Source organism: Piliocolobus tephrosceles, chromosome 6 (assembly GCF_002776525.5).
Source record: "Piliocolobus tephrosceles isolate RC106 chromosome 6, ASM277652v3, whole genome shotgun sequence".
Taxonomy (NCBI): domain Eukaryota; kingdom Metazoa; phylum Chordata; class Mammalia; order Primates; family Cercopithecidae; genus Piliocolobus; species Piliocolobus tephrosceles.
The window spans coordinates 104,262,845-104,284,795 of NC_045439.1; the positions used below are offsets into that span (position 1 = coordinate 104,262,845).

At 33.5% G+C, this 21,951-nt stretch overlaps 1 protein-coding gene across 2 annotated transcripts in view; it reads left to right on the forward strand.

The window, feature by feature from the left end:
• The window catches only part of VPS13C (vacuolar protein sorting 13 homolog C), a 189,917-nt gene that overhangs the window by 111,473 nt on the left and 56,493 nt on the right, over window positions 1-21,951 (forward strand). For both annotated transcript variants that reach the window (XR_002735024.1, XM_023228560.1), the window contains exons 46-59: window positions 1,794-1,947; window positions 3,871-3,983; window positions 6,948-7,117; window positions 8,447-8,694; window positions 10,300-10,529; window positions 12,060-12,152; window positions 14,539-14,904; window positions 15,275-15,361; window positions 16,655-16,804; window positions 16,968-17,232; window positions 17,849-18,009; window positions 19,044-19,165; window positions 19,674-19,968; window positions 21,286-21,675. Coding sequence is in view for 1 of the 2 variants with exons in the window: in XM_023228560.1 (XP_023084328.1) it covers window positions 1,794-1,947; window positions 3,871-3,983; window positions 6,948-7,117; window positions 8,447-8,694; window positions 10,300-10,529; window positions 12,060-12,152; window positions 14,539-14,904; window positions 15,275-15,361; window positions 16,655-16,804; window positions 16,968-17,232; window positions 17,849-18,009; window positions 19,044-19,165; window positions 19,674-19,968; window positions 21,286-21,675 (2,844 nt within the window). In the remaining variant the exon portion in view is untranslated. The remainder of the gene's footprint in view (window positions 1-1,793; window positions 1,948-3,870; window positions 3,984-6,947; window positions 7,118-8,446; window positions 8,695-10,299; window positions 10,530-12,059; window positions 12,153-14,538; window positions 14,905-15,274; window positions 15,362-16,654; window positions 16,805-16,967; window positions 17,233-17,848; window positions 18,010-19,043; window positions 19,166-19,673; window positions 19,969-21,285; window positions 21,676-21,951) is intronic.

Below are 21,951 nucleotides of genomic sequence, written 5' to 3' on the forward strand. Positions count from 1 at the left end.
AAGACGAAAGGAGAAGGGAATAGGGTCTCAGAGAAGTACGTATGGGGCTTCCGCTCTATCTGTAATGGGGAAACAAGATCTGAAGGAAATATTGCAACTTGTTAAGATTTGACAAAGCCAGGTGGTGGATTCACAGGGGAAGATTATAGTATTCTCTGCCCTTTTCCTTTATGCTTTTTAAAGTGTTTTAGAAGAAACAAGAAAAAGTAACATCTGATACTTTAGCATCAACGTATGATAATTACTTTAACAAAAAGGATCCTTATTAACTCAGGAATGCAGCAACAGTGGATGAGGCCACCACTGTCTAATTTGTCACCGATCCAGGTCTCTCTAAACACCCACTCTTTGGTCATAGTCTATAGTTTTCCTGGGCCTGGGATGCAGCCAAGAAAGGGTATCAGGCAGGTGATACCAGCAGGTTGTTTCCCTGGCCTGGATGCAGCTCAGAAAAAGGGTATCAGGCAGGTGATACCAACAAGTTGTTTTGGGTGGATCAGTTTGACAGTTTTTAAAGAACTGTGGGGCTGCCTTTCAAAATTGTCCTTCATACTTGTTTTTTTTTTTTTTTTTTTTTTTCTCCTCAGCAAAGTGAAAGAGGGGTGAACTTAGTTGCCCTTCAGGAAGCTGTGGTAATCTTGGTTGGTATGAGAAGTGGGATGGGATACACAATGAAATTCTAAGGCATTAAAATTACACCTGTTACATGAGGCCTGGGGCTTAGGACAAGCCATAAATCCCTGGTCATTATCTTGTACTTAAATAGCTCTGTATTTTCATTTAAACTGGGAACTAGGCAATTTCTCTGGTGGTAGGGACCTAATTTGGGGGAAACAGGGTACTGTGGTATTCAGAGGAGATTTGCTATTGTGTGTATTTGTAAGTACTTGAAACAGGCCTTTTGAGCCACTGTGTCTTACACAAGGTAGTAGAAGGATAAGAAGATTCAAAGAAAGTACTGGTTTAATGGATTTTAGCAGCCAGTAGCAGCTTCATTTGTTTTAGTTGCTTTATCTTGTTCTACAGCCACCTGTGAGAAAGTTGGTATTATGCCTATTTTAGAGATTAAGAAACTTGAGTTAAGGACATTAAGAAACTTTGCAGACAAGACAGCTTGAAAGTGGTAGAGTTGATACAGATCTGCCTGACTCAAAGCCCTGGCTCTTTTTCTTTTTGCCACACATACCCTTTTATGAAGGTAAGAGATAATATGCTACCTTCCTATTTTTTGTTCTTTAAACATTCTTTGTAGATACATTTGTTGTTGTTTTAAGTGGTATTATTCTTGATAAATTAAAAAGACGTTTTATATATGTCCAGATGCATATGTACTGAGATTAAGAGCTATGTAGCAGGAGAGCATCTTTTTACTTTTTGGTAGAGACTAGAAACTGAACAACACTATTCCTGTATTGAGTTTCGAGGGGGAGTAAGTAATATAGAAGAAGAAACTGGTACTGGGTGAGGTGAGATAGAGACAGAATGGAGATGGGAAGATAGGGAAAGGGGACAAATAGGCACAGGTCCAGGAACAGGAAGACATAGTAACAGATAAGCCATAGAGAGTGTTGGAGTACCAGAGGCAGGGGCCTGGATATGGGTGAAGGCAGAAGTGTGTGTACACACAGTAAACAAGGTGAAATACTTCTCTTCTGGTATTTATAGTCCTAACTCTAACTCTCTCTTTTTTAAGTAGATGAACAATTAATTTTGAAAAACCACAAATTGAGATATAGATATGATAGTCTGCATTTTTTATTAGTTATAGTTAACAAATTATTGGTGGTTTCTAGGTTGCTCTCAGTGAAGATGACTTGACAGTTTTAATGAAAATTTTGCTGGAAAATCTTGGAGAAGCTTCCTCACAACCAAGCCCTACACAGTCTGTGCAGGAAGCTGTAAGAGTGAGAAAAGTTGATGTTTCAAGTGGACCTGACCATCTCAAAGGTATAAATTGATGATATTTACTTTATGGAGAAAAAAATTAGTGTTAATGTCATATTTATATTTAGTATTTTTCTGGTTGTCCAGCACAATGTGGTATGAACTAATTCAGTATTATACTACTTATTGTGGAAATTTGGCTGAGGCTGGGATGTATTTCTGTTGTCTGCTACAGGGGAAAGGGTCACTTGTTGGTATGTGCTTGTTTACCCTTTACTTGTGAATGCTAAATTTGCTGAATTCACTACGCACTGAGGTGGCGTATCTTGAGAGAAGAATCAAACTAGATAGGCAGTGTAGTAAGGTCCCAAAATAATTAAGAGAAAAAAGGACCTTGGTATCACGTATCATACTCAGGTAATTGAACCATGAGAAAGGAAGGTATTCCTGTAACAGCTTTATTTATCTGAACTTACTGGAGCATTATGTATCAAATACATAAGATAATTTTTCAGATCATTACTTTGAACCTATTAAAAGCAGTGAACCTTTTGAATTCAGCCATTTTAAAATAATTTTTCTAAAATGTAAGATTTCTTTTTGATTTCTTAAACAGATTATATTAAATATAATTTCACTATTTTTTCATAATTTAAAGCCATTGATGTGAATATTATGTTTCATTAGACTGTAAATAGGTTAATATTTTCATGGCTGGAAAGAGATGAAGTACCCCTTGCCCATATAATAAATGGTCCTGGCTGCTGTGCTTTTCTAATCCTCTCATACCGTCTGCTATTACTCCAAATGACAGTAATTGATAAAACTACCAGTTGATACACCATATCAACACTGCTTCTCCTATAGTTAGGCTAGGTGTGTTTTGAAATCAGACAAGCAAATGACTAGAACAGTGTGCAGGGTTTCTGGTTTAAGTGGATAGTTTTAAGTATTGCATAAGCTTGATGAGGTCAACATCTCCCCAGGTGAAGTTTGTGCCACCATACAGACAAATGCTAGGTAAACAGGCTGTTGTTATAGTTAAACAGGAACTATGTAGAGATGAATAAACTATTAACAGGCAAGCCTTACGTGATTAATGATCTCATTATGTTCAGCCATGATCACGGCCATGTATCTGGTTCTTGCTATATGGACACCATGTCACTTGGGAAAATTTGTGAATTCAAATGGAAGCTGCAAAGATGATGAAAATTAGAATATAAATTATTTCCAAGAAAAATAGAATTTTCTAACTTGGAGAAGGCTTATATGGTTAAAGTTATGCAGTATTTGTTTTTCCAGTAACTTGTAAAAACAGACTGTTCTATAGAATGACAAGAAATTAGAGTCAATATTGAAAAAGATTATAGAATCTGTCCATAAGAGTGATTGAAAGCAAGATCTATTCAGTCTGTATGCTCTATCTAAAGATGAGGGAAAAGACTAACTTCCTGAAGTCTCATTTGTCTCAAAATTCCAAAGCACCCACTCCTTTCCCCTGCATCATATGTGAACTCTGTTTGATTTTGCTATTGAGTTTTATTCTGTTCTTATAAAGATAAGGGATTGGGTAATATAGGTAATTAGAGATAGTGAGGTGCATTAGGCTAGCAGAGAATCTGTTACTAGCTGTCTAATATAAGGCAAAGTATTGGACTGTTCTGTGTCTCCAATTTCATAATGTCTTGAAAATGGCTTGTAGCCAGTAAGTGCCTTGAAAATTAAGTCCCCCTCTTTAAAAATTTTTTTAACATAGTCTGCCTATGCCTCTTTGTACATTTATACTAAACATATGTGGAATAGTCATTGCCATTTTTAAAATTTAACAGTTGGAATGTAATTGCCAATTTTATTAATTGTCTCAATATGATTTACAGAATCCCAGAAAGCATCATATAAATTTAGAATAAGAAATTATCTCGTATTTAAAAATATTTATAAAATTCTGTACCTACTTAAAAGGTTTTAAATTTTCACCATTAGAACAAGAAGATTGGACAGACTCAAAGCTTTCTATGAACCAGACTGTCAGTCTCCAATTTGACTTTCACTTTGAATCTCTTTCCATTATCCTTTATAATAATGATATCAACCAGGTATGTAATACATTTCTGTAATTAGAAATAAATCCTTAACTCTTGATAGTCAGTTTTAGAGTGTTGGCCTTTTTTTGTGGGGCTTTTCATTGAAACATTTAATATGTCTATAAAATTCTATTTGGCCTACAGAATATGCATTGGTCCTGCCCTCTTTATTCACTTTGTTAGTGTTTATAATCTTACAAGGCTAAGGCAAAGTACTCAGGGTTTTATTTCTTTCCAAGTAATATCAGCACGAAAACACATTTTGATTTATTAACAATAGAAGAATTTTATATATGAGTGATTATTTGTACAGTTTTATTACATAGCTATATATATATATGTATATATAATGACTTATGAATAATTTAGTAGTGACTTTGGAGCTTTACCTGATTATTTTTAAATTAACAATTATCCTTGATATATAAGCATTCATTGTGTTTCTATTAAATAAATGTTATATGTAGTAGATTATGTGTTAAGAATACTAATTAAAGAATTGAAGAACCAAGGTCTTATGCCATGATGATTTGAACTAAATAATATGTCAATGGTATTTTAGAAAGCATTTTTTATTATGCAGCTATTTCCTTCCAGTAAATATTTTTAATTATATTATGTCATACATTAATCCCTATAATACATATGACATATTTTAATATCCATATTCTGTATTGATTATAGATTCAACAGTGAGCATATACCCTAATTGGGCAGTGAACAGTATACTCAAATGTACATTAACAACAGATACAGATTATGGGTATTATATCTGTTAATGTCCATTTATATGAAATATGTTCATTCATATTTCATTTCATTTACTACAAATTATGCAATATTCATACATTGTTACTATTGAATTTTGGGCTTGTATCTGTCATTTATGCGATGAACTACCTTATTTTCTAATGTTTAATGCTCTTTACAACATTAGAAAATGACCTTACTGAAAATGAACAGTTAAATTCATTCTTCATTTTACTTGATACCGTCATTCTGCTGGTTCCGCAGTCTTAGAATCTTGATGTCTACTTTTATTTCATTGCTTGTATACCTTCCTTATTCATTGAGATGCTGAGTACTGTCAGTTTTTTCTTTGAATAAACATTTACTTTTTTCTGTCAATTCTCACTGCTGCTTTATTTGAAACTCTTCTTACACTTGTAGTACTGCAATGTTTGATTTTGCTATTGTTTGATTTTTTACCTTTCATCCATCCTAGATATTGGCACAAGTTCAGTTTCCTAAATGAATCTCATGTAGACATTTCCACCTTCCCTTTCCATTAATAAACATTGTGTTACATAATCTGAATTTCATCTTATGGAAAGAAATTCAGTGGCTCCAAATTGTCTACAGAAGGAAACCATATCAATAATCCTATCAGGAAACATTAGTGTGTTGTGATCAGTAGATGTATCTCAGGTCATTTCTATTAATGGTTACAGAATAAAAGTTTGTGAATTATTTCCATTTTCACAAGTTAAAGGCATTCAAAGTTTACCAGTAATAATGTCATTCTGATCCAATCGCATGAACATACTCTCTTGAGAGAGAGAAAAGGTGGAGTTCTAACCAGTGTGCTGATGATTGCACATACCCAGCACCCCTTTATCAATGCCAGGGTCTCTAGTAAGCAATAGTGATGGATGTTCATCACTTCCCTGAAGGTTTTTGTTTGTTGACTGGCTGGGTTTTTTTTTTTTTTTTTTTTAGTTCTGGGCATGCGGAAGTAATTTGGAATTATATGTTATGGTAGAATAAAGATCGAGGTCTGTTTTTCTGTACATGAAAATTTAAATATTTAGTTTGGGATTTGAGACTTTGATTAGGCCTCTGTATTTCTTTCTAGTTTTTTCTCTACCATTCTTTAATCGGAGTATCCAAGCCCAATCACCCTGTATCCTGTGTCCTCAGAGCATCTTGAATTATTTGTTCATGTTTTTCCTTCATGTAGAGTGTCTTCTGCCACCCTCTTAGCCTATCTGATCCCACTCAGCCTCTGAGGCTCTATTGAGTTCTCACCTTCTTCATGAATTTTCTCCAGCCACAGTGATCTCTTCAACCTCTCTGAGCTTTTACCATTTATACTCTTTACCTAACCACTAAATGGCCTTTGTGAAATGTGAGAAGACATAAATATGAATGAATAAATACTGTATGTCATAAAATATTTAATCATTTACAACTAATAGCATCTTATTGTGATGTTCCTTTTAGTGTATTTCTATTTTGTTTTCTCAAGGAATTAGGGTGTATGCTCACTCACATCGTCTACCATGCCTTACTGTTTCTCGTAAACCTCATAAATCTTATCACTGTTTTTTAACAGAAGAGCTCATTAAATATTTATTAGTTAGAGGCCGGGCGCAGTGGCTCACGCCTGTAATCCCAGCACTTTGAGAGGCGGAGGTGGGCGGATCATGAGGTCAGGAGTTGAAGATCAACTTGGCCAAGATGGTGAAACCCCATCCCTACTAAAAATACAAAAAAAAAATTAGCTGAGCATGGTGGTGTGCGCTTGTAATCCCAGCTAGTCAGGAGGCTGAAGCAGATAATAGCTTAAACGCAGGAGGTGGAGGATGCAGTGAACCAAGATCGTGCCATTGCACTGCAGCCCAGGTGACAGAGTGAAACTCCGTCTCAAAAAAAAAAAGAAAAAAGAAAAAATTTATTAGTTTAATTGACAGAACTCTTTCCTAATTATTTTTATTTACATTAAACCATAAATCAGATAAAATTTTCTATACTAACCATTGTTGAATACTCACACATATATGTATTTATTTGTATGTACAGGTATACTCACAAACATGCATATTATTCTCTGTTCCATTCAGCTGTTTTAGCACTCATACTTTTAAAATTCATGAGATCAGTTTGCCTTTAAGCTTTGAATTAAGTAATATGTTTAAAAGTAATTATATAATATTTAAAGATAATTGATTCTTTTGCTTGAAAAATGTACCATAGGAGTCCGGAGTTACATTTCATAATGACAGTTTCCAGCTTGGTGAACTCAGACTACATCTTATGGCCTCCTCGGGGAGGATGTTTAAGGATGGCTCAATGAACGTCAGCATTAAACTTAAGACATGCACCCTTGATGACCTCAGAGAAGGAATTGAGAGAGCAACATCGAGGTTTGTCAGCTCTGAATTTGCTATACATTATTTAAGGTTGACATTGCACCTGGCATGGCTGCCAGGTGTTGCTAAGCTAAGGATCATCAAAAGAAGATCTCTGGCTTTTCCTCATACTTCCTGATTTGAATTGCATTAAGAAGTAGTGCTAATATCAGATTCAGCTGCTTTAAAGGTTAAGTTAAAGGGAAGGTTATAATAAAATGGAGTAACATCTTTAGAATGGGAACTAAGAGAAAATGAGTTTTAGTAGTTAAATCCACATGGGGTGATATATTTGGTGATATATTTTTCTAAATTCTTCCCAGTAGGCAGAATTTTGTTTTAAAAAAGGCCTCAAGCTATGGATTTTGCCTTCATCGTGTTTATTTTGTTCATGTTTTTTAAAAATAGTTATGCAAAATTTCTTTCAAAGTTTTAATAGAAATAGAATCTCTAGTGCATTCACATCATCAAGCCATATTTGAAAGGGTGACTTATAAAGTGGGAAATATGTAATTTTCAATAGCCTAATTATGTTTTTATTTTTTTCTCAAGTAAGGAGACATAATATTTTGTATCTGATTTTTTTTGTTGTTTTTGAGAAAAACTATGTTGCTACTTAAACTTGGACTCCACTGAATACATATGGGATACTTGTGAGCCCTTGGTTTTTCTGAGAGATGAATAAATGAGGAAAGAGTGCTGTCATGCACCCACCTTTTCTAGTTTGCAAATTTTGTGTCTGGAGTAGCTGTCCACAGCTCTCTAGGCAAGGGTGATAAATGCTATCATCTGTTAGGTAGCCTGCTTTTTCCAGTTCATGGGAGGACGTAGGGGAACTATAGTCGAACACACTTGATACACACTTGATGATTTGAATTGTATTGAATACTTTCAGACTCAAATTTTCATAGGATGATCTTTGAAGATAAATTCCTTCAGGGAGGTTTTATTTCATAAACTAATATAAAAAGGCTGCCTTATATTTTGTGTGACTACACTGATGTGTTTTGTTAATTGCCCAAATTCCTTTCCGGCCATTATTGGTTTGTTTCTGTAGTATTGCATTATAATGTAATACTCAAGAATTGCATTATAATGCAATAACATACATAATTCTATTATAAGTATAAAATATTCAATAATTGCTTAATAACAGATATCTTGCTTTGGAGATTAGTAGTCTTGTTTACTAATGGATAATAAGATTCTGTTTAATGTTGACCTGTTTTCTATACAGATTAGAGACTGAAAGGTGAAAGAAAGATTTTTGAGATATATAGGAAATTCTTCATCTTTTTAATTGTTTTAGCAAGAATAAAATAATGAATAGCATTTTTTTTCCAGAATGATTGACAGAAAGAATGACCAAGATAACAACAGTTCTATGATTGATTTAAGTTACAAACAAGACAAAAATGGAAGTCAAATTGATGCTATTCTTGACAAGCTGTATGTATGTGCCAGTGTGGAATTCCTGATGACTGTGGCAGATTTCTTTATCAAAGCTGTGCCTCAGAGTCCAGAAAATGTGGCAAAAGAAACACAGATTTTACCAAGACAGACTGCCACAGGGAAGGTCAAGACAGAGAAAGGTTAGCAGAATTTATCTGTCATAGATGACAACTTGTATATTTTGACAATAATTACAAACCAGAAAAAAGAGAAATGAAGAATTTAAGAATGTAAAATCAGTCTTTTAGGTTTAAGCATATTCTATATAAAAACTTTAGCTTTTTAGTTTTTAAAAACCTTTTAAGAAATATTTTAAAATGGAAACATTTTTAAGAGAGAGGTATAGTAGAAATTGGACCAATGGCCAGGAAACTCCACTTTGGTTCCAACTGTGCCATGAACATTTCTTTACTGATCCAGAAATGAAGTTAATTTGGGTCAGTGGTTAGTGGCCTATTTTATAGGTGGGAAATCTTATTCAAAGAAAACATGTTGAGAAGTCTAGCACATTGAAGAACAATTGGAAACATTAAAGCAGAACATGGGGACTTTGGAGGACCCAGCAGGACTTCCCTGGATGTCACCTTAACTCCTTAAACTCTGGAAGAGTTTGCATGTCTGGTCTCGGTGTATGCTGAAGCCACTTTCAGCTCTATACTTCTTTTATTCTAGCATTATCCAGTAGATAGTGATTTTCTTTCTTTTCTTTCCCTTTCCTTTTCTTTCCTTTCCTTTTCTTTCCTCTCCTTTTCTCTCCTCTCTTCTCTACTCTCCCCTTTTTTAAAAATTTTTTTATATTTTAAAAATTTTTTTGAGATGGGCTCTCACTCTGTCACCTAGGCTAGAGTGCAGTGATGTAGCTTGGCTTACTATAATTTTTGCCTCCTGACGTGAGTTCAAGCAATTCTCCCACCTCAGCCTCCTGAGTAGCTTGGGTCCACAGTTGTGCACCACCACACCTGGTATTTTTTTTTTTTTTTTGGTAGACATGGGACTTCGCCATGTTGCCCAGGCTGGTCTCAAACTCCTAGGCTCAAGCAGTCCACCCACCTCTGCCTCCCAAAGTGCTGTGGATTACACCTTGCCCCTGCCAGATCAGTGACTTTTCTATGTTAAATTATAATTATCTAAGGTCAGATATTTTTCTCTCTAATATATAACCCAGATTGGAAAACTAATATATCCTGGTAAGAATGCTATTTTTAAAATTTACCTTTAATATTTTCTAAATAGTGATCATATCTGGTATCTCTATATTTATATATGCATTGAATATATTTATAGTATAGATTATATGATATTGACTATGGACTTTTGGGTGAAATTGAAAGAAACAAGTAATAATAATCTCTTTTATCAGGGTCTCTTTTCCTCTTCCTGATATTCTTCTTTCCAGTTTTCCTCTTCCCCTGCAATATAGTATATACTTATGCCTGTGTACGTGCACATACTTTAATTCTGGAAAAAAAAAAAAAACAAAAAAAAACTTCAGAACAGGATTATTCTTCCTGGGTCAAAGTGGTAATGATATTCTTGGGACAGGGATCAGATTGCCTTACCTTGCTCAATCTGCAATTGTTAATAATCATTTAATACTTAGTATTAATCAACCAATTAATATTGTCAGTTTCACCATATCTGTTATGGAAAAACATTGAGAACAACTTAACAACTTGTAGATAACATGTAGTCAAATGAAAAGACTTACCTTCAACTTTTCTGGTTCCTGTCATTTGTTTCTTCAGATGACTCTGTTAGACCAAATATGACTTTAAAGGCCATGATCACAGATCCAGAAGTGGTATTTGTTGCCAGCCTGACAAAGGCTGATGCTCCTGCTCTCACAGCCTCATTTCAGTGTAACCTTTCTCTGTCAACATCCAAACTCGAACAGATGATGGAAGCTTCTGTGAGAGATCTGAAAGTGCTCGCTTGCCCTTTTCTCAGAGAAAAGAGAGGGAAAAACATTACCACGGTAAGAATTACCTTGTGTCCTAATCTTGGGTTGAAGAATGGCAGAAACGGTTGATTCATAGAATCCTGGAATATGAGATCTCTGCAGGGACTTTAGAGATTATTTATTGTGAACTTGGGGTTTTACATATAAAGATATTGAATTCCAAAGATGTTAAATGACAGCCATGGCTGCTAGTGACAGAACTGGGGACTACCTCCAGAATAGTTTTATTTTCATTATACCATCTTCTGTTGAGTAGTGTTTGAATTTTAGTACAAATTAATATTCTTTTTCAACTGTTTCTTTTGTTTACCAGAGTATAACTAATTAATGAATGAGTGAATATTTAGGCTTAGAATGAAAAAAATTAGAGTCATCTCACCAAAAGTGATGGTGTTCTGTTATTAAAAGCGAATGTCAATTATGTTTTCACATTATTATTGAAAAATATGATTTTAGTCAGTTAATTACCACACCAATTATTTTGTAGTATTGATAATTTTATGGTAAGAGAATCATTATATTACGTGACTTATTTGCAGTGGTATTTTAAATTTAAAAATATGTGGACAAAGTGACTTGCATAAAGAAAGTATGAAATCTATACGTTATCATGAAATGTTCTTTGACAGGATAGTCTTTATACATGTCACCAAAAGCTTATATCAATTAGCTCTTCCTAATTCTTTCTCTTTTAGGGACAAGGGTCTCACTCCGTCACCCAGCCTGTAGTGCAGTAATGCCATCTTACCTCATTTCAACCTCAAACTACTGGGCTCAAATAATCCTTCTGCCTCAGCCTCCTAAGTAGCTAGGACTACTAGCTGGCTAGTTTTTGTTTGTTTGTTTAAATTACTTTTTTGTAGAGAAGGGGTCTTACTGTGTTGCACAGGGTGATCTTGAACTCCTGGCCTCAAGCAATCCTCCTACCTTGGCCTCCCAGAGTGCCAGGATTATAGGTATGCACTACCATACCTGGCCTTATCCTATTTTTTTAAAAACTGGCAATTATGCAGTACTAATTGCTCCATTCAGTTCAGGTACAAGCTTATTTATTCATTTCCTTAATGATATAAAAGAATATAGCTTCCCAATTTGAAGATTTGACTTTTATTCTAATAAAGGCCTTATATGATATTTCAGACTGACCTGTCAAACATCTGGAAACTGTTTACTTACCTACCTTACCACAGTCTTTAGCTCACTTTTATAGTTATTTCAAAGGTACATTTTATAGAGTCCATAATTTAAAAACTATTTTGGCAGAAAGAAACATTTTAAACAGTAAATGTGCTTTATTACTTGAGGATTTGGCATGATAAATTCATCAGAACTGCTTAAAGTGATTTACCAGTGTTCACAGATTTCTCATAGTTCAGAAGAGTCGTCACAACAGAGTCTCAGCTAATTTATTTTTGCTTTTTTGCTTTTAGTGTAATAGCAGGCTATAGTTAAAGATCCCAAGTTAAGTAAGACATGGTTCTTGTAAGTGTGTTTTACATATATAATGGATCTATGGAAATGTGAATTTCATTTATCTGTTTATAGGTCTTGCAGCCCTGCTCTTTATTTATGGAAAAATGTACGTGGGCTTCAGGAAAACAAAATATAAATATTATGGTTAAAGAATTTATAATTAAGGTTAGTACTTACCATATTCTTTGAGTGAGAATTCTTATTTTTCTTCACAACATTGCATATTTGCAGTTGAGACAGTATCTTTTGATGTCTCTCATAACTCAAGCATTATGCAAGTCACATATTCGGTAATCCATAACTTCTAACGTGAAAGTATATTTTTCTTTAATGCAAATGTTTCTATTTTCTTCAAAAGAGTACTTTTTAATATCTACAAATGATTGGGGTAGTTTTTCTCTATTATATTTGCATGCGTGTGTTGGGGAGGTTGAGTTGGAGGAGGGAAGAGATGGGTGGGAAGAGAAGGGAAGAAAGGTTGGAGAGAAGAGGTTGTTATTACTTTATTTGTAATAAGTTCTTTCTAGGCTTTTATTTGATATATAAGTTGATTGAATTTAATAACCATATTATTTGGCTTCAAGTATTTATAATGACAGATGTACACTAGAAATAATTATTAGAGTTTACTGTTTTTTTCTCTGCATTTAAAGTATTGAAAAACAATAATTGTTTTCCAATGGTATTCAGGTTCTTTAAGTATGAGCTCGTGCCCAGTCACGAATAGAAGATATAGAATACTTTCTGCAATCTGTTTCTCTGCACAGAGGATACAAAAATGAGTGCTTTTTTCGTTAATTGCTTAATTTTTGGTTAATTGGTTAATGCCAGTAATGGTAGTAGCTTTACTTATATAGGTCCGTGACCAACAGTGATTGAACTAAGGCTCAAACTCATTTCATTTGAAGTACCATGTAAATATCAATTTAGTTTTTTCTCAATATTTTAAAATGCTGGATAGTCTTAGAATATATATTGTTAATGGATTTACTTTTAAAAATATATAAAGTAGTAAATGAGGGGGGAAAGTCCTCGAATTTGCATGTATTTTCTCTTAAGGTACTAGGTTAGGTGCTGGTGAGAATTTCCATTCTTTGTACATAAATTCATGATTGATTCAACAAACATTTTTGAGCTTTTACTGTGTATATAAAAAAAAAAGTCCTTTACAAGGCAGTGGGGATATGTAGCCCCTGCTGTCAGAAAACTTAATGACATATGCGGGAGAAAGAAAAATCAGAGATTACAGCTTTCAGCGCTAGAGGCATGGCCAAGATTTAGTTGGGAGCACAGGCATGGGGGCTTTAATTCAGACCAGGACATCAGGCAAAGCTATGTAGAAACAGGACTATTTGATGTGAGTGTTGAAGGGAGATTAAATAGATGGAGAGCATGGAATGGTTAATCCAGACAGAACTGATAATATGCAGAAAGGCAGAGGTGTGAGAAAATCCTTTAAGATTTAGAGGGGTGGTCACATATGGCTGAAGAGAATGGTGTGGTGGAGTTGTAAGACTGGAAGCATTAATTATAAATGACATTAATAAGACAAGGAAAAAAGTTGACAAGTTAGGAAAGCAGTACATACTAGATCTTGCTTTTGATTATATAATTATATCGCTTTACATTTTAAGTAAGGATTGTGAGAAGTGAACAATAAAGGGATACAGTTAACTTATTTAACCTAGTATTTCACAAACTTTGGGAGAATTCTGTCTAGGTGGTTGAATAGGCACTAGGCCACAAAGAGCTTTGCACATTAAGCTAAAGAAAGTCTGATTTTTATCCTGTGGGATACAAAAGTTATGGGAAGTTGATGAAGATTTTGAACATAAGAATGACATACTCAGATTTGGGTTGTAGAAAAATTATGCTGGTGGCAGTGTGGAGGGTAGGCTAAGAAGGTGTTGGACATAGAAGATACCAGTGTAGAACTAAGGTGCAGTAATAGGAGGTGGGGGAAGTGAGCAAAGAAAGGCACTATCCAAAGATAATAAGAGATTTACAGATCTTGGGGTAAGTCAGAGGAGAGCTGTAATTTCCAGTCTTCCAGTTTTAATAAGGCAAATTTATATCTTTTTCTCCCTTTTCTTTTTTTTTTTTAAAGATCTTGTTGCGTACCGCTATTTATGTGTATCTTGACAAGGGTCACACACTTTGGCTTAGTTCATGTAGCTGGTTTTAAAATGAAGAATTTGTTTACGTTTCTATACTTGTCTATTCGCATAACACTATTTTGCTCTGAATTGATCAGTTTAACTTTAGATTTTGACTACTGACATACAACATTAGTTACTTAATTCCAGATAACCTGAGTAGAAGTCAGTGTTGCGTGATTACTTGGCTTGACACATAATTTTGTGTTCTCTCTTGTTTTTCTTGGTTACGAATTTATTCAAAATTTAAATTAGTTACTTTAATTTAAAATTAAAATTTATTTAATTTAAAAATGTCACTTATAAATAATGTATGTCACTTAAAACCATGTATGTGTATATTCTCATCTGGGAAATAATTTATTATAAATATTTTTCTGTTTTCTTTTTTAAAGATTTCACCCATAATTCTTAATACTGTGATGACAATCATGGCTGCATTGTCTCCAAAAACAAAGGAAGATGAATCCAAAGATACATCTAAGGAAATGGAAAATCTTTGGGGTATCAAATCGATTAATGATTATAACACTTGGTTTCTTGGTGTTGACGTGGCAACAGAAGTAACGGAAAGTTTCAAAGACATTGAACATTCGTTGATAGAGGAAAATTGTGGTGTTGTTGTAGAATCCATTCAAGTTACCTTAGAATGTGGCCTTGGACATCGAACTGTACCTTTATTATTGGCAGAGTCTAAGTTTTCAGGAAATATTAAAAATTGGACTTCTCTAATGGCTGCTGCTGCTGACCTGACACTACAGGTATGGCCACATCACTTAATACCTTCAGAGACAACTTCCTGAAAGTGCAGTTTTAGAATTAAGGTGTATACACGTCTCTTGTTTGTGCATGGCCATCATGAGTACATATGTGAATAGATATTTTATTCTGACATTTAATTTGTCGATGTATTTTTTTGATAATTATTTTTTAAAGATTGATTTGCTAAATAATTTGTCTATGACAATAGAGTAAGAGAGTAAAGGAAAATACACTCTATATATTGTTAGATGGGTTTTTTAAATGGCTAATGATATATAACATTAATTACTTAATAGTTTTCCTATTGGTTACCGAAATATGTAATTAAAGCCAAAAGCCTGTCTTATAATTTTGTGTGTGTCTTTCCAGGTGCACTATTACAATGAGATCCATGCTGTCTGGGAGCCCCTGATTGAGAGAGTGGAGGGGAAGAGACAGTGGAATTTAAGACTTCATGTAAGGAAATCTTAAAATATCTTTGGATAGAATGATACTATGCATGTTCATTCATAGTTTTTGGTTCAGTGATTCTTAAGATGTGGTCTAGGATCCTTAAAGCCCTTTTAAGGGCTCTATCCATGAGGTCAGAACTCTTTTCATGTATCATTTTCATTCTCATTCTCTTACGAGTGTATAGTGGAGTTTTCCAGAGACTACATGAATGTGATATTGCAACAGATTGAATGCAGAACAGAAACGAGAATTTATCTGTCTTCCCTTAAGGCAGGCAGTAAAGAGATTTGTGTATGTTCCTCTTCTCACTGTATTTTTAAAATTGTTATTTTTGATTAAAAATGTTATTTATAATAGCATGTAATTTTTATTTTTAAATGAATATTTATTTTTTTTAGTTTTAATTGTTAATAGAGTACATATTGCTAGATACAACATAAATGAAGCTCTTTAGTATAATCAGTGATTTTTAAGGGTGAGACCAGAATATTTGAGAATTGTTAATGAACTCTTTTGTGTTATATTTTTATGTTATTTTTTGAGAACACCTCAGAAACCTAGATACTGAAGCACATTTTTTCTTGATTAAAAGGAACTAGAGTCATATATTGTTAAGAAATTGTCGTAGCATACTTCTTTGGGGCAGCCTTACTAAGGAGTCAGGCACTGAAACTGACTCCACATATTCTTTTGTTAAAGATAAGTCATTTAACCTGTGTTCCAATTTCCTCTCAATAAAGAAGTAATGCTTTTTTGACCTACCTTTCTCTGGCATAGGGAGGCTAACAAAGAATGTTTTACAAGGCTTTTGAAATGCTACTAGAACAAGAGCTGATGGAATCTGATGGCTAGTTAAGTGTTTATTATATTAATATTACTTATTTGAAGATGTTATTGGTTTAAAAAACAGAAAGAAACATTTCCAGGTGGCACCTCTAATAGGTACCAATTTAGACTTCAGGGTCCTCTTAGATTGCTCATCAACACATAATCACCAGTTGGGTGACACTGAATAAATAGTTGTGCTCTGAGGAATGCATAATAGACAAATACTGTAGCTGGCTTTGAGTAATTTCATGGCATAATTCTAAACTTTTCCGCATGCTTGGACTATACCCTGAAAGAATGAATGCTGATTTTCATGAAATCAAAGTGAAGCATGGTATATTTTTGAAAATAAGACTTTTGTGAAGCATTACTGTAAAGTGATCAGTTTAAGAGAACTGAACTCTAGCATTTTTATTTTATTATCAACTGGCTAATAATTTAAATTTGCTATGTTATTTTTCTTCATAGGTAAAGAAGAACCCAGTTCAGGATAAAAGTTTGCTGCCAGGAGATGATTTTATTCCTGAGCCACAAATGGCAATTCATATTTCTTCAGGAAATACAATGAATATAACAATATCGAAAAGTTGTCTTAATATTTTCAACAATTTAGCAAAAGTATGTCTGAATCTTGCTTAGAATATTTCAAGTGGAATTTTAAAAAAAAACGTAATTTTTTTGTCATCAAAATTAGCTTCCAAAAATGTGTAATTATGGTATAGGTTTTGGAAATAATGTATACTTTTCAAAAATTTAACTGTGATGATATGTTCCTTTTCAGGGTTTTTCAGAGGGCACTGCTTCTACTTTTGACTACTCTTTAAAGGACAGAGCTCCTTTTACGGTAAAAAATGCTGTAGGTGTTCCCATTAAAGTGAAACCCAATTGTAATCTCAGAGTAATGGGCTTCCCAGAGAAAAGTGATATTTTTGATGTTGATGCTGGCCAGAATTTGGAACTGGAATATGCCAGCATGGTACCTTCAAGTCAAGGGAACCTATCTATATTGAGTCGTCAAGAAAGCTCCTCCTTCACTCTGACCATTGGTATGCTATATTTGTTTTCTTTTAAGGGTGTCTTAGCAGTTGTTGGTGTGGGCTTATTTTTAATAAAATGTGAAAAAACATTTTGCTGCAGATATCTGGAGATACAACATTTGAAACATGTAATTGCTAACCTCTTGTTTCTTGTTTTCTAAACTTGAGAAAATTAAACTTTATTAAGAAGTGCTTTACGAAACTAGATTTTTATGCCCTTAAATAACATATATATAATGTATGTTATATTATATATATATATAAAATGTGTTTTTAAAAAGATAGGAGTTTAATGAGGAGAGAAAATAGCTATATTCAGAAGTCTTACAGTATTGACACTGTGACAAAGAAAAAGATTGCTGTATAATTGAGAGAATAAGAAATAAGTTGGATTTTGTTTTTATATTCAAAACCCCAAGAAAAATTGTTTTCGGTCAAAAATTTTATAACAGTAACTGGTCTCCTTTTTTTAGTTTGTGTGTCTTAGAAAAGCAATTTGTAGTGATCGTTTCTAGTGATGAAGAAAAATACTCATCATTATTTTGAGGTACTAATGATTATTCTGTCATAGAGAAACATTGGCAAATTAATATTTGAAATTCTTTTCACTTATGCACTGCCTTAGTACCTCATGGGTATACAGAAGTTGCAAATATCCCTGTGGCCAGACCTGGACGGCGATTGTATAATGTACGGAATCCCAATGCCAGTCATTCTGACTCTGTCTTGGTACAGATTGATGCAACTGAAGGGAATAAAGTAATTACCCTTCGCTCTCCTCTACAGGTAATACTTCAAAGTGAATTGTATCCCTTTCAGTGTATCAAGAAATGTTAAATCATTTAACTGAATATAGGAATATAGTAAAACTTCATTAGGTCAATATTGATTATTCAGAAATAAATAGTAATTATTCAGAAATAAATAGTAAATGGAAATGGCTTCTTTTTACTGTCTAGCTTGCTTTGGTAATATTTATTTTAAATGTCTATAGTTTTGTTTACTTAAAGCTCATTTTTGTTGTCTGTCTTTTAAGATAAATTTAAAATTAATAAAGCTTTTTTGGTATATTCCTTTAAATATTCAGAACTGAGGGTTATTGTAATTGTAGTTAGGAAACATTCCATTTTCTCTGTATGTCAGTTGGATTATATTTTTCAAGTATGTATGAAGGCATATTGGAATGATCTGTTCCTCTGAAAAACATTTTTAGCATCTTAATCTGTGTAAATATTTTTTCTACTTTTTAAGGTTTTATCCAAAGTTTTTCTTTTTCTGTGTATTACTACAGGTTTCGGCATATGGTCAACAAAAGAAAAATTTTTTTTCCTACCTGTAACATCAGATAAAAATGAAAAGGTTTCAAATTTTGGACATTGTTATCTTTTAGTTTGTTATTTGTTCCAATGCATAACAGACTGTTGTCAAGAAAAGATAGTTGTACTATTTTTCTCATGATTTTTTTGCTATCCATTTTTGTTTAGTTTTTACACATGATGCATTGAGAAAGATTGTCTTGGAGAAAAAATGGCTTAAATCTTCAGAGAATAATACATATTTGAAAGATAATATAGACTAATACTAAACATAAGCTTATAATATATGGAACATTTGAATATCTTAGTTTTCAACTGCCACTTAAACATTATGTTTAATATATGTAGCACTTAAATACCCTAAAATTTTTCAATTGCCAATAAAAGTATCTTCCAATATTGAGTTTGAAATTTTTTAGATCTAAAAGTATTTGTTTGTGGCTCTCATTTTTCTTTCGAACTTACGTATCTTTAAAAAAACTTGTATTTGTTTTTGTCCAACAGATCAAAAACCATTTCTCCATTGCATTTATCATCTATAAATTTGTTAAGAATGTTAAGCTATTGGAGCGCATTGGGATAGCCAGACCTGAAGAGGAGTTCCATGTTCCTTTAGATTCATATAGGTAGATCATTCTTGAAATGTATTGAACTTTAAATGTACTGAGTTGGGGATTTATATTCTGGAAAATAACTTCATATTTTTATTATCTAAAGATTGGTAAAAGCCAGTTTTAAGACATAATTTAGTCTTCCATTGAGATACACATTTATATTATCATTGAATTTATCAGGTGAAAATTCCTTATTGTGTATTTGGTATCAGAATTTTTCTGAGTATTTTTATTAGATCGCCTTTGTATTTGAAATGAAAATTTTTTTTAAGTTGTCTTTGTTTACAGAGTTTTTGTTTGTTTGTTTGTTTTTTGTTTTTTCTTAGGAAAGTTCCTCCATAAGTTAGCTATGTGATTTTGGATGAATTTCCTAACCTAAAGCCCTGGTTTCCTCATCTATACATCTGTAAAAATAGGAATAACAGCACCTATCTTGTAGAGTTGTCAGGAAGATTTAATGAGATTCTTTTTTTTAAGTTCTGGATCAAAACTTTATTGTCACTGTTTCCTCCTCCTGCAGATGTCAGTTGTTTATCCAGCCAGCTGGAATCTTAGAGCATCAGTACAAGGAATCCACCACTTACATTTCTTGGAAGGAAGAACTTCATAGGAGCAGGGAAGTCAGATGCATGTTGCAGTGTCCATCAGTAGAAGTCAGCTTCTTACCTCTCATAGTGAATACAGTTGCTCTGCCTGATGAATTAAGCTACATATGTACACATGGGGAAGACTGGGATGTAGCTTACATTATTCATCTTTATCCTTCTCTCACTTTGCGGAATCTTCTCCCATATTCTCTAAGATATTTACTTGAGGTGTGTCTCTTGCATTTTGCTTGATTTTTATTGTTGCCCAGAGTAAATTCTGATTTTGTTTTGTGGCATTTTTGATTGAGGTCAGTGTTTTATATAGCGTATGTGTAATGTGTAATGCCTTCATAACATTAATGATAGCAAAAACTGGCATAACGTTTACTATGTGCTAGGAACTGCTCTGTGTACTTTACATGTACTAGCCTATTTACTGTTTATAATAACCTCCTGATGTAGGTACTGTTGTTAGGCCCATTTTACATATAAGAGAACTGAGTTGAAATGGGTTAAGTGACTCGCTCAAGGTCTCATAGCTAGGAAGTGGTAGAGCTGGGATTTGAACCTAGGCAGTTTGGCTTTTTGATCCCTGCCTCTTTACTGCATCTTCCTTAAATTAAGAAGCATGATCATCTCTTTATTAATTAAGTAAAATTCCATTAACTAAAATAGAGGAAAAAAATGAGAAAATATTTCATCTTATTTTAAAGTTTTTATTTTAAAGTCAATATTGTGATTATTTCTTCAAGGTTCTGTTGAAAATAAACCTTGGAAAATAAAAAAATAATTACTGTCTTAAGAGGTAATAAAGATTTTCTAGTAATGTTGTATAATAAATATTTTAAAATTTCTGTATGACGGTATATTTTAAAATACTAAAATCTGGAAAGTGTTTGGAACCTACATGTTTTTTTTATCTGACAATGAGCCATTCCTGAGTTGTGGAGACAAAAATTAATTAAACGAATTAAATAGTATTTATATAAGAGTATTTTGTAAGAATTAAATAGTATTTATATGAGGGGTTTTTAGTAAGGAAACCTGGTTTATATGTTATTGTTCATTTTTCAAGTAGTTCCACCTTACTTAGATAACTTGTCAGAGTAATTTTTTACCTGAAAAGTGAATAAGAATAGTTTTCTTATTCCATTCATGTGGGAACCATTAGGCATGGTCTATAATTAGAGGATAAAACTGAAGACCAGGCAGTTAAGTGGCTCATTTAATGACATAGCTCTCATGGACAACAGCCAGGCTTTCTGAATTTGGTCTCTGACTCTTGATGTAGACCTGATTTTTTCACAAAACTAATGGCTATTAGCCTCCTACTGGCCAAAATCAGTTTCTGCCTTTGGCTATGGGGTAGTATTTTGTTTTTAGTCCTTAGTGAGTACTGGACATTTGTAAAATGTAAGCGTGATACTTCACAGAAGACTGCAGTTTACCTGCATCTGGTAGGTTATTTAGCGTTTGTGAAAAATATGAATTTTGTTATTTCAGAGGTTTTAAAAAGTTACTAAGCAAATTTTTGTTTGTTTTTAGGGAACAGCAGAAACTCATGAGCTGGCAGAAGGCAGTACTGCTGATGTTTTGCATTCAAGAATCAGTGATGAAATAATGGAATTAGTCCTGGTGAAATACCAGGGCAAAAACTGGAATGGACATTTCCGCATACGTGATACACTTCCAGAATTCTTTCCTGTGTGTTTTTCTTCTGACTCCACAGAAGTGACGACAGTTGACCTGTCAGTCCACGTCAGGCGAATTGGCAGCCGGATGGTGCTGTCTGTCTTTAGTCCCTATTGGTTAATCAACAAGACTTCCCGGGTTCTTCAGTATCGTTCAGAAGATACTCATGTGAAACATCCAGCTGATTTCAGGGATATTATTTTATTCTCTTTCAAGAAGAAGAACATTTTTACTAAAAATAAGGTGTGGTTTTGTTTACATAATAAGTTAAAGCAGATAAATTCCTAATCTAGAAACTTGGGAGTCATTTGCTTTCCCTAAAACCATGCTAACCTATTTGCTAAATGCCATTGGTGTGAATTAGGTTCATGGAGACTTAAGAAAAGCATAATCAAGTGGGATATTAGGAACCAATAGGTTTCCTGAGACTGAGTTGCCTTTTTCTCCAATGCCTAGTTACCTCTGTTCTTGAAGTAGTAGTAGTAGTAGTAGTAGTAGTAGTAGTAGTAGTAGTAGTAG